The sequence below is a fragment of the Brachyistius frenatus genome, unplaced genomic scaffold, assembly GCF_029030835.1.
Source record: "Brachyistius frenatus isolate BFR_SWC_R1_liver_20210118 unplaced genomic scaffold, ASM2903083v1 Contig_10, whole genome shotgun sequence".
NCBI lineage: Eukaryota > Metazoa > Chordata > Actinopteri > Embiotocidae > Brachyistius > Brachyistius frenatus.
In genome coordinates this window covers 2231720-2249742 of record NW_027210609.1, presented here as the reverse complement: position 1 = coordinate 2249742, position 18023 = coordinate 2231720, and the positions used below count along the sequence as shown (strand labels likewise).

General features: G+C 39.9%; 2 protein-coding genes across 3 annotated transcripts; one reads left to right on the top strand and one right to left on the bottom strand.

Moving 5' to 3' along the window:
- On the top strand, positions 1-7490 carry LOC138616377 (mucin-4). Its single transcript, XM_069690618.1, has 11 exons — positions 1-26; positions 3207-3331; positions 4054-4199; positions 5661-5724; positions 5863-5987; positions 6193-6257; positions 6375-6577; positions 6713-6878; positions 6982-7146; positions 7228-7295; positions 7441-7490. Exons 1-11 carry the CDS (start codon positions 1-3, stop codon positions 7488-7490), a joined length of 1203 nt encoding a protein of 400 aa, XP_069546719.1.
- A 3248-nt stretch (positions 7491-10738) lies between these two features.
- On the bottom strand, positions 10739-17122 carry errfi1a (ERBB receptor feedback inhibitor 1a). 2 transcript variants are annotated; one of them, XM_069690856.1, is made up of 4 exons: positions 16951-17122; positions 14263-14468; positions 13999-14069; positions 10739-13708 (listed from the first exon to the last, which is right to left on the bottom strand). In XM_069690856.1, the coding sequence occupies exons 2-4, from the start codon at positions 14412-14414 to the stop codon at positions 12666-12668; spliced, it is 1266 nt and encodes a 421-aa protein (XP_069546957.1). In that variant the 5' UTR covers positions 14415-14468; positions 16951-17122; the 3' UTR covers positions 10739-12665. The 2 variants fall into 2 exon arrangements, with proteins under 2 accessions (XP_069546957.1, XP_069546959.1); XM_069690858.1 differs by lacking the exons at positions 14263-14468; positions 16951-17122 and adding an exon at positions 14160-14240.
- Between the last annotated feature and the right edge of the window lie 901 nt (positions 17123-18023).

The following is an 18023-nucleotide window of genomic DNA, read 5'->3' as shown; positions in this document are numbered from 1 at the left end:
ATGTATGGTGTGAAGGTCATTCCACAGTACGAGTTAAGTTCTGGGCTCTGACTACGCTACTGCAAAGAGCAGACTTTCATTGATTGTAGTCATTCTGCAGTAGATTTACTTTGGTGTTTCGAGTCCTTGTTCTGCTGCATTACACCACTTCTACTGAACTTCAGCTGGCAGACAACAGCTGCCAAGATACCTTCATAGACTATGGAAATAATTTTCCCCTCATTTGCAAATTGTCTAAGCTTAGAAGCAGCAAAGATGCTCCAATTCATGATAGTCCTTCAATCGTACTTTGCTTTTGTGTTAATTTTTTTTACCTTAGTTTACCTTACTTTAATCAAAGCGGCAACCAACAGTGACATCACTCCTTGGGTTGTGAACGGCCGTATATCAGGCCTTGAGTTCAGATATTGGCAATTGACAATTTGCTAGTTCAGAGTGGTTTGGAGCCAGAAGCAACCATATTTGGATGAGCTGGGTCGGAGTGAGCAGTGGACTGACTCGATCTCATTGGAAACCCAACTATACTATGTCCCACCTACCGATGGTGGCAACCTGACTTCACTACAAGCCTGTCAATCAAACATTCATTTGTTCTTTGTTCTTTTTAAATATAGCGGATTCATCTTTGGTGTCATGCAATGTACATCGTAATCATGCCACAATATTTGCATACAGACTCATAAATGTGAAATATGATTTAAAAAAATATTTCAAACTGTTAAATTCATGTTACCTTAAAATTAGACGTAAAACTTTAACTGATTGAAGTTTCTCAAAAGTGCATTGACCAATTAAATGTTCATGAAACAATTGGTATTTTGAATTTTTTCCCCAGGAGATCTAACTAAAAAACGAAATCAACCTGACATAACATGGAGGAAAAGACAGTACTTCAAACAAGTACAGGAAAGGACTGAAACGTCTACAACAACTAAGTCCTCAACCACAGAACCACAATCTACATCTGTGACAACATTGATATCCACTGGAACAACACAATCTAAAGACTCAACTTCAGCGATTACTACAAACAGAGTATCAGCAACCATCAACACAGATCAGTCAGAAGCAACACTTTTCTCCACAAATACAGAGGTTGACCCCAGTTCACCATCTACATTCCCTCCTGTGACTACTCAGTTTACTCAATCATCTTCACAAAATACTGAGACTTCATCAACACCTACAAGCACAACTCAACTTCCAACAAGTAGCCCTGAAACGTTTGCAACAATCAAGTCCTCAACCACAGAACCACAATCTACATCTGTGACGACATTGACATCCACTGGAACAACACAATCTACAGACTCAACTTCAGCCATTACTACAAACAGAGTATCAGCAACCATCAACACGGATCAGTCAGAAACAACACTTTTCTCCAGAAATACAGATGTTAACCCCAGTTCACCATCGACATTCCCTCCTGTGACCACTCAGTTTACTCAATCATCTTCACAAAATACTGAGACCACAGCAACACCAACAATCACAACTCAACTTCCACCAAGTAGCCCTGAAACGTTTGCAACAATCAAGCCCTCAACCCAAGAACCACAATCTACATCTATCACAACAGTGATATCAACAGAAAATACAGAATCTAAAGACTCAACTTCAGAGATTACTACAAATACAGTATCAACAACCATCAACACGGATCAGTCAGAAACAACACTTTTCTCCACAAATACAGAGGTTGACCCCAGTTCACCATCCACATTCCCTCCTGTGACTACTCAGTTTACTCAATCATCTTCACAAAATACTGAGACTTCATCTGGACCTACAAGCACAACTCAACTTCCACCAAGTAGCCCTGAAACGTTTGCAACAATCAAGTCCTCAACCACAAAACCACAATCTACATCTGTGACGACATTGACATCCACTGGAACAACACAATCTACAGACTCAACTTCAGCCATTACTACAAACAGAGTATCAGCAAACACCAACATGGATCAGTCAGAAACAACACTTTTCTCCACAAATACAGATGTTAACCCCAGTTCACCATCGACATTCCCTCCTGTGACCACTCAGTTTACTCAATCATCTTCACAAAATACTGAGACCACAGCAACACCAACAATCACAACTCAACTTCCAACAAGTAGCCCTGAAACGTTTGCAACAATCAAGCCCTCAACCCAAGAACCACAATCTACATCTATCACAACAGTGATATCAACAGAAAATACAGAATCTAAAGACTCAACTTCAGAGATTACTACAAATACAGTATCAACAACCATCAACACGGATCAGTCAGAAACAACACTTTTCTCCACAAATACAGAGGTTGACCCCAGTTCACCATCCACATTCCCTCCTGTGACTACTCAGTTTACTCAATCATCTTCACAAAATACTGAGACTTCATCTGGACCTACAAGCACAACTCAACTTCCACCAAGTAGCCCTGAAACGTTTGCAACAATCAAGTCCTCAACCACAGAACCACAATCTACATCTGTGACGACATTGACATCCACTGGAACAACACAATCTACAGACTCAACTTCAGCCATTACTACAAACAGAGTATCAGCAACCATCAACACGGATCAGTCAGAAACAACACTTTTCTCCAGAAATACAGATGTTAACCCCAGTTCACCATCGACATTCCCTCCTGTGACCACTCAATTTACTCAAACATCTTCACAAAATACTGAGACCACAGCAACACCAACAATCACAACTAAACTTCCACCAAGTAGCCCTGAAACGTTTGCAACAATCAAGTCCTCAACCACAAAACCACAATCTACATCTGTGACGACATTGACATCCACTGGAACAACACAATCTACAGACTCAACTTCAGCCATTACTACAAACAGAGTATCAGCAACCATCAACACGGATCAGTCAGAAACAACACTTTTCTCCACAAATACAGATGTTAACCCCAGTTCACCATCGACATTCCCTCCTGTGACCACTCAGTTTACTCAATCATCTTCACAAAATACTGAGACCACAGCAACACCAACAATCACAACTCAACTTCCAACAAGTAGCCCTGAAACGTTTGCAACAATCAAGCCCTCAACCCAAGAACCACAATCTACATCTATCACAACAGTGATATCAACAGAAAATACAGAATCTAAAGACTCAACTTCAGAGATTACTACAAATACAGTATCAACAACCATCAACACGGATCAGTCAGAAACAACACTTTTCTCCAGAAATACAGATGTAAACCCCAGTTCACCATCGACATTCCCTCCTGTGACCACTCAGTTTACTCAATCATCTTCACAAAATACTGAGACCACAGCAACACCAACAATCACAACTCAACTTCCACCAAGTAGCCCTGAAACGTTTGCAACAATCAAGCCCTCAACCCAAGAACGACAATCTACATCTATCACAACAGTGATATCAACAGAAAATACAGAATCTAAAACATCATCACTCAACTTCAGAGATTACTACAAATACAATATCCTCAACAACCATCAACATCACAACAGTGATCAGTCAGAAACAACAACTTTTCTACAAATACAGTATCAACAACCATCAACACGGATCAGTCAGAAACAACACTTTTCTCCACAAATACACAGGTTGACCCCAGTTCACCATCCACATTCCCTCCTGTGACTACTCAGTTTACTCAATCATCTTCACAAAATACTGAGACTTCATCTGGACCTACAAGCACAACTCAACTTCCACCAAGTAGCCCTGAAACGTTTGCAACAATCAAGTCCTCAACCACAGAACCACAATCTACATCTGTGACGACATTGACATCCACTGGAACAACACAATCTACAGATTCAACTTCAGTCATTACTACAAACAGAGTATCATCAAACACCAACATGGATCAGTCAGAAACAACACTTTTCTCCACAAATACAGAGGTTGACCCCAGTTCACCATCGACATTCCCTCCTGTGACTACTCAGTTTACTCAATCATCTTCACAAAATACTGAGACCACAGCAACACCAACAATCACAACTCAACTTCCACCAAGTAGCCCTGAAACGTTTGCAACAATCAAGTCCTCAACCACAGAACCACAATCTACATCTGTGACGACATTGACATCCACTGGAACAACACAATCTACAGACTCAACTTCAGCCATTACTACAAACAGAGTATCAGCAACCATCAACACGGATCAGTCAGAAACAACACTTTTCTCCGCAAATACAGAGGTTGACCACAGTTCACCATCTACATTCCCTCCTGTGACTACTCAGTTTACTCAATCATCTTCACAAAATACTGAGACCACAGCAACACCAACAATCACAACTCAACTTTCACCAACTAGCCCTGAAACGTTTGCAACAATCAAGCCCTCAACCCAAGAACCACAATCTACATCTATCACAACAGTGATATCAACAGAAAATACAGAATCTAAAGACTCAACTTCACAGATTAATACAAATACAGTATCAACAACCATCAACACAGATCAGTCAGAAGCAACACTTTTCTCCACAGATACAGAGGTTATCCCCAGTTCACCATATACCTTCCCTCCTGTGACTACTCAGTTTACTCAATCATCTTCACAAAATACTGAGACTTCATCTGGACCTACAAGCACAACTCAACTTCCAACAAGTAGCCCTGAAACGTTTGCAACAATCAAGTCCTCAACCACAGAACCACAATCTACATCTATGACAACACTGATATCCACAGGAACAACACAATCTACATACTCAACTTCAGCCATTTCTACAAATAGAGTATCAGCAACCATCAACACGGATCAGTCAGAAACAACACTTTTCTCCACAAATACAGAGGTTGACCCCAGTTCACCATCGACATTCCCTCCTGTGACCACTCAGTTTACTCAATCATCTTCACAAAATACTGAGACTTCATCTGTACCTAAAAGCACAACTCAACTTCCACCAAGTAGCCCTGAAACGTTTGCAACAATCAAGCCCTCAACCCAAGAACCACAATCTACATCTATCACAACAGTGATATCAACAGAAAATACAGAATCTAAAGACTCAACTTCAGCCATTACTACAAATACAGTATCAGCAACCATCAACACGGATCAGTCAGAAACAACACTTTTCTCCACAAATACAGAGGTTGACCCCAGTTCACCATCTACATTCCCTCCTGTGACCACTCAGTTTACTCAATCATCTTCACAAAATACTGAGACTTCATCTGGACCTGCAAGCACAACTCAACTTCCACCAAGTAGCCTTGAAACGTTTGCAACAACTAAGTCCTCAACCACAGAAGCACAATCTACATCTGCAACAACACAATCTACAGACTCATCTTCAGCGATCACCACAAATAGAACCACGATACAGTTCACCACATTACTGAAAACAACTTCCAGAGATGCAACACAGACTGTGACAACTATCAGCTCTACAAGCACAACTGACATTGTCTCACCAACTTTGCCATTCACCTCTACAGTTAACCCAAACCCACATAGTACAGTTACAATCCAAACACATTTCTCAGTTTCTCCTAACACAACATTTTCAACTTCAACCTCCGAGGCTCTTACATCAGCTGAAACCTTCAGCCCAAACACATTCACGGTCAGTCATTTACCATCTACTAATGCCCCCCACTCAACTGCTACTGCCACCGTGACATCACCATCTACAACTGTTCAGTGTCAAGACTTCACTTTTGGAGATGAATGCTCTTTTGGAGCTAATGACTTATCTGCTCATATTGGTGAGGATTTTCACTCCATGATACTATTTCTCCAATTATTTTATCAGCTCAAAATAAGTTTTAAATGCAGATGTACGTTTTTCCGTTTTAGAATTACGTTCATTGTATTTGTTTAGAGTGTCAGAATTCTTTTTCCAGATGCCGAGAAAATACCAACTCGAGTGGCAAATTTTACTTTGGAAATCCGCATTGATTATCTGGACGCCTTTAATGATTTAACCTCGCGGGAATCATTAGAATTCATTAAAACATTAAAACGGGAGGTAAATAATAATTTTCTTTAATTGTTGCTTGATTTTATGATCATTTTTCAATTCCATTGCAGTGTTTAATAATTTTTCACAGCTTATTTACAAGTCAATAATTACTGATATTACACAATTATCTTTTTATCATTACTGTTTTCTGCTGCTTTTGATGTTATTATCATAAATAATGTAGATTTATTGCATTTGTTCTTTCTTCCAGCTCGAAGCCTTGTGCAAACAAGCTTACCCGCAAGCCTATGAAACAGTAAAAGTCACCAATTTATCGTAGGTTTTCAGAAATGATTACTGTTAAAATGATTTAAATCTCCTTTTTTTTACAGAAAAAAAATCAAGTATAAGTTGTTTTGTTTTTTGTAATATCTTTCTCTTTTTGTTTTTTAGACGGGGATGTGTTGTTGCACAGAGCGTGGCGGAGTACAGATACCTAAACAGTGAAACTGAAATCCAGTTTGTCAACACTCAGCTTGAAGATGTGCTGATGGATATTTTAAATGACACAAGAAACCTCAATAAGATTTCTCAGGTCTTTGGTAATGAAAGTGTTCAGCTAAATGGACTCAGCTTCCAGGCACCTCTAATTACACGTAAGTGTATTATATGCCCTCTCAAAAGATACAGCACACTGAGTGTTTCTTCATTCAGTATTTTTCAAAATTGCACGATATTGCACGGTACGATATTACAATATTATGTATAAATACATTTTTTTAAACACTTAGATATCACAGACTTGAAGCCTTTTGTCAACTGCTCAGGGTTTGCAAATTACACTCCTGGGATTAGTAATGGTCAATGGAAGTGTGTTGGTCCTTGCAAACTAAACCCTAATTACTGCAATCATCATGGAGAATGTCACAATCACATGAACAAAGGGCCAATCTGCAGGTAAGTCAATGGATTTTTTTTTTTTCAATTTCAAGGAGATTTGAATGTCAAATAATTTTGTTGGTTATACTAATTTTATTGACTTATTTTGTCTTGAACCAAGCTGCTATGAAACTAGCTTCGAGCAGTACTATGGTCCACAGTGTGAGCTCTTCCGCCGAGGTCCAGGTTTCTTTGGAGCTCTGTTTGGATCACTGGCAGCTGTCCTGCTGCTTTTGATTATCATCGTCATTGCTGTCATTGTCAAAAAAAGACATACATCCGTTTGGTGAGTTACATGCCGAATATGCATCTCCTAATATCATAATATGCAAATGATACTAAAGAAGTTCCTGTCCTTCTATTTTAGGAAAAGGAGCAACTTCTATAGGAGAAGACTGTCTTTTGAGGAGGATTTCTTTGACTTCTCTCATACAGGTGAGTCATGGTCTTTTTTTTTTTTATGGTGTCAAATCTATTTTAAAAATTCAGTAAATCATTTCACAGCAAGGACTTTAAATGCATGTTAACATTATTCATTATTATTATTCATTATTCATCTCTTTTTTTTTTTGTTGCCCAGGAGATCTAAACTTTGGATTTCTGGGCACTTACACAGCTAAACAATATTGACACTGGATTTGAGGTATACTTGTCCCTTATTCTGGTATCACATTCAGTGGTCTAATTCTGAAAGTCTAAATAAGTACAGTGTCTAGACAACTCTGTAATACACTGACAAAAAACACAACATTGTACGTAAAATGTTGATTTAAAATGATCCTTCTATTGTTTCTACAGGTCACAAAGGTTTTGAACATCAACACCAAATGAAGGCTGCAGACCAAAGAATTTTGCTTTAATCAAAATGTTTTGGTGAGAAGAAAAGAAAAGTATGGATCAGTAGGAGTTATAAACTATGTATTGCATGTTAAGTAAAATAGTAATAATTTGTTGTTGTAAAATTTATGATTTTATTTATATTAACTGTAATTTATGTAATCTCATGTGACCTCTACTAAAAATGAACATGCCAATTCTGAATATGGTGTTTTTAGTTAATTCATGTTAATGTATCAATATCACAGTTTAACACTCAATGACCTACACTGTAGTATTCATGTGACACATTTTCTGAAACATTTTATGACTTGAATATAATACAGCAACCATGCAATACTTACTGTGTCAGTGAGGTGTTGCTGTTGTATTTCAAAGTCAACATCAATAGTTTACGTATCATGTGTAAGATGATATTATTTCTATTATTATCTTATTGCTTCTGTATGCTGCTGTAGCGAAAAAATTTCCCCTCGGGATTAATAAAGTAAATACCTACCTACCTACCTACCTAAGATAATTGTTGCCCTCAGAGTCATTACAGTCCCCTACCACTAGATGGCATAATTAGCCTACATTCATTTTAATGTTTTGCTTTCGCAGAATGTGTTGAGAGACACTGAAAGGTAAGCATATTAGATTGAGGGGATTTAAAACAAATAGGCCTATATATAATATATAAAAATATATAATTATATATACATATAGCATCAGCATCACATATTGGCAGCTTCAACACTGCAATCATAGCCCAATATTATGGTTCCCGTAAATTTGACTGCTTGTCATGGTGACTTTGGAAAAACATGTATATATATATTTTAAACTATGCATCTCAAAATACTGGTGTACATCCTCGTTGCTGGCCCTTAACAGCAATAGGAAGTTCATTGATAGCTTTTGATGAGTTTTTGTCTCCACCTAGTGCCTGGAGGAGGAGGCACACTAACCAAATTCTTTACCTTTGCTTGGTGTGCTACATACCCATGTAAAATTTAACCAATTGCTCTTCAGCCTGAGTTAAATATTTACAACTCTGTCCATCCCTCCCAGCAAATGATAAGAAAAGTTACGCCTTAATAAAAATGTTATTGCAAACAATGGAAATTTTAGCAGATTTTCCAGTCTGGCTGGATGTTTTGTCTGAAAGTGGGATGGGAATCTGGAACCTTAGAAAAATCCTGTACAGATACAAGAGATAAAGGTCTGCTTTACCTGCCTCCTGAAAATACATCAGATTGCAAATTTTGCATTTTCTTGCTTGAATTATATGTTTATGTGCCAGATGCAAATGACCATAACTTTAAGGAATCAGTCATACAACAGTAACTTTACATATATGTTGTCTTACCGTATAATTTATGATAAAATATAATCTTGGCCTTCATTACAGGACAGAAGCAGAAAATGAAATAGGTAATTTGTTGAGCACATTTGATCATACTATATAAGCATTATAGATATATTTTCCCATTTTAACTCTGCAAAGGTTTTACCCAGCTTGGATTCGTTTTGTTATAGTATCATCCTGGCACAGCAACAATAACCTTTGTTGAACGTCTAATCATTTTAAGTGGCTGATGGGCATGCACAGCACAAAGCAAAACACAATACCTTGTCTAGAAATCACCTCAGCATATAGTTGAATGTAGAAAGAACCAGTAATATTAAGTTACTGAGTTTTTGAAGACAAAAACATATTTAAATCTATAATCATATCTACAGAGAAACTTCTTGTGTCCTTTCCTGATTCTAAATCAATTTGTGATTGTAAATTTGCTCTGCACCCAGAATGAGATCCACTAGTGTTGTACTCAATAATCCATAAATTGTGTCAGACGTTTTGTCATTGATCTTTTCAATTTAAGACCACAATTTAAGGTAATATGTTTGATCAGTTTCTTTGCTCATTAAGTTGTGGAATCCAATCAAGATCACCAGCACAGCATACATTTGACTTATTTTGGGTAATGGTTATATCATTACATCAGTCTTTAATTCGTGTTACAGATTTCGATCTAATGCTGACACACACTGGAGAGTTATTATGTCATAAACACTACTCCCACTATCTTTACAATTTAATGCAGTGTCGATGCATGCAGCTGATGCTTTATAGCAATTATTGGGGCAATAATCATTACTGCTGTAATATAAGATAAGATATATATAATATAAAAGGACACAAACAACTTGGGACAAAAAGGGACTGAATTTCTTACAGAAACATAGTTACCCTTTGTGCCTTTATGGCCAAGTCTGATAAAAAGTTTCACAAGTCAAGTCATGAAAATTGTAAAAGTAGAGTCTACGCAATTCACGTCTGCTCTCTGGCTCAGAGCAACAATGCCTTTTAGTGCCAGTGCATTGCAATATTGTGTTTTCCTTTTATTTCTTTTTAAAGCTAATCTCAAACAAGGCTCCTTGGTAAATCATATAGCACTTTCTCTCTTACCCCCAGCAGAGGTTTAAAATGAGCAGCCCGTCTTTCTTTAGTTGCCATAGTAGCTACCCATGCTGTCGCCTAGCAGCTCACCTGAAAGTGAACCAGGTGAAAGGGTTTGTATGTTTAGATTGTTCAAACTACCACCTTTTGTTCCATTGACAGTGTAATGCAATATGTAATCGCTGTCAGCAGCAGATCTACGGAAAAATCAAACCACTGCCTCACTGAAAGGCCTCAGTGGATGTTGTAAATGCAGCTTATTTAGTGATTATTTGACCTCTACTGCTCCGTGTGGTTCACGGTGATTTCGGCTCCCTGCCCAACTACATGGACTCAGGTCAAGAATAAAACATTTGTCACATTGTTATATGTGGGGGCGAAGCTGGAGTTCCTAAGCAGTTGAGCAGGAGGAAATCATGTTATAACCAGGAAGAGGAAGGCTATATACTGCAGACCTGTCACTCTTCTTTCTCTGGATAGAGGCCAGTCACAATAAGGCACAGCATGAGGGTGTGTGGGTGATAAAACAGGCCAAACAGCTGAGTTGAGAGTTTGATCTTGACAGATTCAAGAAACAGAACAAAGCAAGCTCATAAATAAGTCATTTTATTGTTGCTTTCTTTTTAAAGACTATATATTTATCAACTATATATAACAACAAATGGAATTGTTAAATACTGTACACAGCATACTGAACTCTCCCAGTGCATGTCTTCACCACAGCAGAGAAGTTATTTCTTGATAAACTAGTCTTCATTCAGTTTTATTATTGCTAATAAGACATATGAATACCTTAAGATTAAATAGTATTAGTGTATGATGTAAACATTTTTCAAACATTTAGGTCAAAAGCAACATTGTGTTGGCAAGGTTTGTGAGCGGGAGGGAGAGGAAAAGTATACTTCAATGACCGATTGACCTTAGCAGTTATCTGTTTCCCAATCTGAACACCGTGTTTGATAGCAAGGGTTACTTCAATATGTGCTACATTTTCTATATCATCCTGACACTTTGTGAATAATCTACAACAATAAAATTAATATATTTTCAAGGCTGCCAGCAGCCAGAGTCTTTCAGACCACACCCACTGCAATCATGTAAGGCAGGAATGCATGTGCAGAACTGGAAAGTCTGTGTCAGGTAGGTAAACCCTGCACTCTTTGTAATGGGTCTGCATTAACAGGTTAGCCTAACATTTCTGATCCAAGATCTGCCCCATCTAAAATCTCTATTTAAGGCTATCCGGTTCGAATTTACTTTATGTTACTTTTAACTGCAGTGTAAATGAATAATTTAATGGTGTCAGGTCAAATATGGAGCTGGTTACCTCATCTTTTCTGGATTGTAAATTTTACCTTTGGACACAATTTAAAGAGGAAGTTTGTGAAATACAGGATTCATATCAGAGTGAGGTAGTACTTGAGGCAAATTCGTTTCAAGCAATGACTCACAGCTTGACCAAAAAAAAAAAAAAGCTCCTTCAACTGTTTGACGGTTAAGAATAGCATACATTCATTTACGTTCGACAGACCAATTTCTGTGCAACAAAACAAACCTGGACACTGAAAGAAAGAATTCAAATGTGTGCACAAGCAGCACACAGTAACAAGTATGGTTGACACTTCTCTACTGATTGTAGAAAGTCATTCTGTACAGTATCACCGGAACACTTTTCCAACTGCTGTTCACATGCACATATGCGCAAACACGTCAACGCACATACATACACACGAATACTCACATCAACAAACAATTACGCCATATAAGCTGCACAAAACATTCTACTGGAAACATGCATAGCTACCAGTAATGTACCCACCTCTTAGTACAAAATGTACCATGACAATATGCCATGTGGGAAAAAACAAAAAATGTACATCGATATAGTCAGCCTGAGTAAACTGAATCAAGGCACGGGAAACCATATCAGTGATGATATATAAAAGAAAACAGAATGGAGATTTGTGTGCTAGCATCCTTCATTTTGTTCAGAATTAATTGGGTTTATATTTAGACTTCATATATTAAGTGATTCATGGTTACATTACTGACCTTTTGTCCCTTGAGAGATACAAAGGCGGCATCGAAAAGCCCCAGTGCATCTCACAAAACATCCACACCCATCCAGACACAAAACACTGAGCTCACAAGGTTTGAGGCCCGCTCACACCTTCTGATCGTATCACATCTTCAGCAAGAACAGCATAATATTGAATGTCATGAAATAAAAATCATATAAAAAATAACCTCTAAAATGTTGAATTTTGCCCACAATCTTTTGTTAGATACAGTTTTTGCGTAAAGTATCTTGGTTGCGATAGCTCGTCCAACATTACCAGTAACTGTATACAGTGCACACATACCCTGTGTGTTCAGAAAACATGAGGGGTAAAAAAGAAAAACATGGTGAAAGCAGCAGTTTGAGGGTTGTTGGCATCCAGTTTCACCATTTTTTTTTTTTTTTATCAAGTGTTTTTTTTTTTTTGCTCATGTACAGGAGAGTCCTCTACTACTTCCACTTTTCAAACTAAATCCACAGGTGATTTCCTACTGGTGTGGCAGTCAAAAGATGAGTCTTCGAAAGCAGACCGCTGAGGCAGAAGGTAGTAGTGTGTGGTGCTGGCCTTCTTGCCATTCTCTATGACAGGAAGGATGCAGGTGGAGCCCTCACTGTTCTGTCTCTGTAAAACCCGACTTCTCACGTACTTAGGATCCGGTGCAAAGCTTTGGGTTGGGGGCATCACCCCGTTAATGTATGTTGGCAGGCTCTTGGGGCTGGGAGTGCGGGAGCTGCCTGTGGACAAAGGGTCCCTTGGGGGCACCTTGGGTGGTTTGTCCTCGTCGCTGTAAGCCCCAGATGAGACCTCTGCTGACCAGCGGCGGTAGTCTGTCTTGATTACACGTGGAGGGATAGGGGGTGGCACCTCTGGTTTATCCATACTGTTGGTGTGACGTTTGTGGCACGAGAGGCGCAGCAGCGAGGGCTTGTTGAAAGATCCAGCTGGGCCAGAGTGAGAGCGCCGTAGCCTCCTCTGAGCCTTGTCCTGCTGTCGCTGAAAGACCACTGGCACAGGTGGTTCCTGTCGCTGCGGCTCATACTGTTCCCGCACTTCCTGCGGAGGATGTACCGGATGGTGCTGCTGGGGCTGCCGTGGGCTTTGTGGTCCCAATGGACCATCATAGTAAGCATAGTTAATCTGCCCACAGTCCCTGAAGCTCCTTCGACTGGGGACTCCATATCGAAAAGGAGACGGTTTGGAACACGGACCAGACACCAGGCAGGAGTTTTCGTCTGAATTCGTGAAAAATTCGACCTCACTGTCCATAGCCTGCTCGGGGGAGATGTCTGTTTGTGGGGGGATAGGGGGCAAAGGCTTGGAACATCTGCCTGGTGTCTGTGGTGGACTGCTGCACTCGTAGAATGAGAGCCTCTGGAATGAGGGGACCACCTGGTCGTCGTCAGCCGGACTTGGGGTGGATGGTTCAGCACTGCAGGACAGGGAGAGGTGGGAGGGCCGGGATTTCTTTGGAGGTAATCTCTGTAAGATGGGACTGTGTTTATGTCCTGTCAAAGAGGAACATTGCAAAAAAAAAAAAAAAAAAAACAGTCACATAAGTAGAACAGTATTAAAAGGCTAAAATTATTAATAATCACAATTTACTACAACTTTAGTGCATTCTTTAAAAAAGGATATAAAATGTGAATTTATGCACTGCCACAAAGACATTCGGATTGCAACAATTACTACATCAAGTATGTAAAATAGCAGATGATTCAAAGAAACAGTACATGCAATGCATAATTTGTGTATTTCAGAAGACATCTACTGTGCAAATGAAGGATGATGTACTCACTCTCATAACTTTGAGGTGGCCCCTTTGGCTGGCCTCGAAAGCTGTGATCTGTGTCCATACTGAAGTAGTGGCTGTTCAAGAAGAAAAATTACATTTTAGATTAGCAGAGGTTTAAATAATGCATGTAACAATTAATAATCTACCAAAACTCTTAAACTGACCTGAACCGTATAACTTCAACATGTCATGCAGGTCTGAAAAACATCATCCCTTTCTAAAGGTCTTCCCCTAATGAGCTGCTAGTCTTGGCACCTGAACACTCACTTGTCCAGCTCATGGCGGTAGCTGCAGGCGGGTTTGGATCCAGCCATGCTGTGACAGTAGCTGCCCCGGAGGAAGGGGTTTTCAATGGGAAAAGAGATCTCCTGGGCAGTCAGGCCCACTGTGGACATGCTCCAGGCAGAATCGGGTAGCATCAAAGCCAGGAAACACTCAGATCGTCCGGCTGGCTGCCCCTGCTTCTGGTGTACCTGTAACACAGCCAAAAGGACACTCATGAATGATGGTGAAAGGAGGCTGAAACCAAAAGCAGGTGAAACAGAACATAAAAACACTCTGAAAGCAGTGCAAACATCCTTTGGTGAAGCCCAAAAAGGAAGAAAATCCTGATATCAGATAAGACGGCAATAACAGAAATATCTGCCTCTTTTGGACTTAACAGGCCAAATATTTAGTTATTGCTTTTTGGATGATAAAAATCTGTTTTGACAGATGAATGACAGGCCCTAAGGAAACTTGTGTCCTAACACCTCCTGAGAACATGCCATTCACAGTTTTCTGGTAACAGTATAGTACAAAGGAAAGAAAAGCAATAGACTAGACTTGTGTAAAAATGTCACTCATTGCACAGATTGTTTTCTGGCCATGTCCACTGTTGAAGAGCAATTGGCCCTAAACTGAATGGGATGTAGACACACTGGTTGCGAGTTATGAAACTCAATGTAAACAGTCTTGCAAATTTTAAGAAGAGTTACCCGTTTAGAAAGATGAGTTTCACAAGGAGAGAGGTGTATGTCGAAAGCAAGTACAAAATAAAACATTTAATGTTTCCATACTCAAGAACTAATCTTTATATTTCATGTTCATAAGCCTATAGTGGGTGTGAATGCAACAACCAAAGTTCAAATTTCTATTCCTAGACACTGTGCTTCTAAATAAGTTAAAACGTAGACCGAGTTGTGCTCCAGTGCTGCAATCCTGCTCGTCTTGAACAGGAAAGAGGCTCCTCCTGTTACCAGAGATATACCTGGTGTTGCAAGAACTCCTCATGTCAAATGACCTGAATGTGCGTGCCATGTCAAGTATGCGTCAGGGCTGAGTAAACAATGCGTACAATATTCAGAGGGGGAAAACCTGGCAGCGTATTGATATTTCTGGGGTCAGCCATACACTGGAAGCAAAATCTGATCTGACTTAGGCCTCGGACTGGGTTTACATATATACTGTGTCACAACCTCAGCAGAAATGGGCTTAGAAAGAGACAAAATGTTGTGACTTTTTACTTTAAAGTAAGTGTATCATGGGTAACTGTGGGTGTCTTGTTGTCTTAGGTCCATAGGACATTATCTTTCCATTGTTGCAGCAGATCAGATGACTAAACTGCACCTGCAGAAGTGTTAAACACATTCAATCCAATTTTCTGAATTAACTCTAACGGGTGCGTCGATAACCCCAACGGCCATATCATCTGGAGACCACAAATGAGGTGCATGCACACCCAGAGACACGCTGTCCTCCTTATAAATGTACGAGTGATGAATGAGAAGAACAAGGCCCCCTCGTTCCTGGTCTCCTGTGAGCCATATTTATGTGCTGCCTTGACAGCTGGTAAGAAACAAAGGTCTAAAACAACAGGAAGCATGGGGCATCAGCCTGAGCCAAACTGCCCAACAAGGCATGCAAATCCCCCTGCCCAGGGCCGTCGATTCGGTTCGGCGGGGACGGGAAGCAACATGATCCTCGATAATGAACCCCCAGGGGCTTGTGCTTCCTCTTGCAACAGGTGCAAAGACAGTTCATCCTGGCAGTTAACCATAGGAGCATTTACAGGCAACAGGATTAAACAAATGATGTAGTCATGCAGAGCATAAACCCTCCTGAGGAGGAATTATTTTAGTCAGTTAATTCAGAACATTTGACATGAGGACGTGGGTCTTTTTTTTTTTTTTTTTAATGGTCAAATGTAACTGGTGTGTGTATATAATAGGTGGACAGGCTCAATGTGAGTGTGAAGATAACACAAGGCCCATGTGTGCTAGGATAGAAGCAGGTCTGCTGGGGTTGGCAGTGATGTCAAACATCAGCTTGCCTTTAATTCAGGCTTGTAGTAGTCAACACTCAGACCTTGAAAGAAGGAGTTCACACCCCACTCGTGACACCCCTGTAGCGGTTTCCGAGCAACCATACCCGCTCTACCTGTGCGGCAAGCAAACAGCGCGCACACCCCCTCACTTTACCGGATCGAGATAATAATGGTTAAAAGCCCTGTAGCAGGCAGGTGACTCACACCACAACACTGTAGTCAGCTTCTTGGCAAGCCCGGGTAATGATAATAGTATATATATTGAATTATGTCCTTTTGTTTAAGCGGGAAGACACAAATTGATATTGCACTCGAATTAAGAGAATCAAACCAGGTTAAAGCGTGGAATCAGACGAAAGTTATGTTATGGGATAAAGAAAATATCCCCCTAATTGATGGATTAAAATAAACAAACATATAGACATATGTTCATTAAAATGTTCCCTTCTAATTTATTTGTCGGACTTTCTTGATTTGGGTTCAAAGGCAAGTTGCTTTTTCAGTGTCTTGCCAGAAAATAAAAACAAGAAATAAAACTTCAAAGTAATTCCAATAGAATCTGAAGTTGCATCAATCACTGGTGTCGTGCTGGCACCAACATACAAAACAACAGACAGTAGCCCAAATAGGCATTTCCAATCTGAACTCACCTAAATAACTTCGCAGTTCTCCTCCGCTGACTGACCCCTAAAGTCCTCTTTGGTAAATGTATAGCTCCTCAGTTATTTTCGGGGTTTGAATTTGGAATCTATGATCTTGAGATTTCTATTGCATCAGGAACAGGACGCCAGCGAGTTGGCGACACTCCGGGTTTACTGTGACACTTTTAGATAAGTCTAGTAGGCCTGTTGTAGTGAGCCATGTTTTATAAGCTCCACCGCACTACAGACGCACTGGCTCCGCCTTGCACACTTGCCCTTAAAGGCACAGTCTTCTTTTACGAAAGTCTGCAGTGTAGCTACATTCAGCACAAGCTGAGCACATATGGACTGCAAACATCTTCACAGGGCAAATTTAATCATAACTTAACTTGATGAGATCAAAGTCTGCAGGGCCTCATCTGTCATCACGTTTGACAGAGAAGCTGTGAGCACAGTGACTCAGGCAGCTCTGAAAAAACGGTTCCACTGGGAAGGGAGACATACACTACACCTTAACAGTTAGACGTGTATAAATGAGTTCAAGTCGAGCGTTCATGCCGCCTACTCCCAGATGTTACAGAAAGAGAAGTGATGATTGCAGACAGAAGTTCTCTGCAGACTTCTCAAAAGTAAAATATAGCCCTGGCAAGTTTAGCCTTTCAAACCTTTCCATGTTATGACCTGCTTATACTCACATGTGTCTCTGGCGTGACTTCATAAACAGCATAGGCTGCAGCCAAGAGTAAGCTGCACAGATCTGCAGATAAACAGAGGCAGTAATGGGGATGGCTCCAGGGTAGAGAGCAGGCAAAGAAACACAGACAGAAACACTCTTATCTATACGGTATTCTGCTGCCAACTGAATGAAGCCCAGACCGTTTAGCTGCTTATTTATCAGATAACCGTGGGCATTTTCTTTTAGTCTGACCTGTTCACGGTTTACCTAACATAATGTTCACTTTGAGTTATTAGTTCAAAGCAACAGGCTTTGTACATACATGTTTTTCTCTTTTGGGTAATATTTGAACAATCTGGGATGTGCAGCATCTCACACCTTTCAATTCCAGCCAAACAGTCTACTA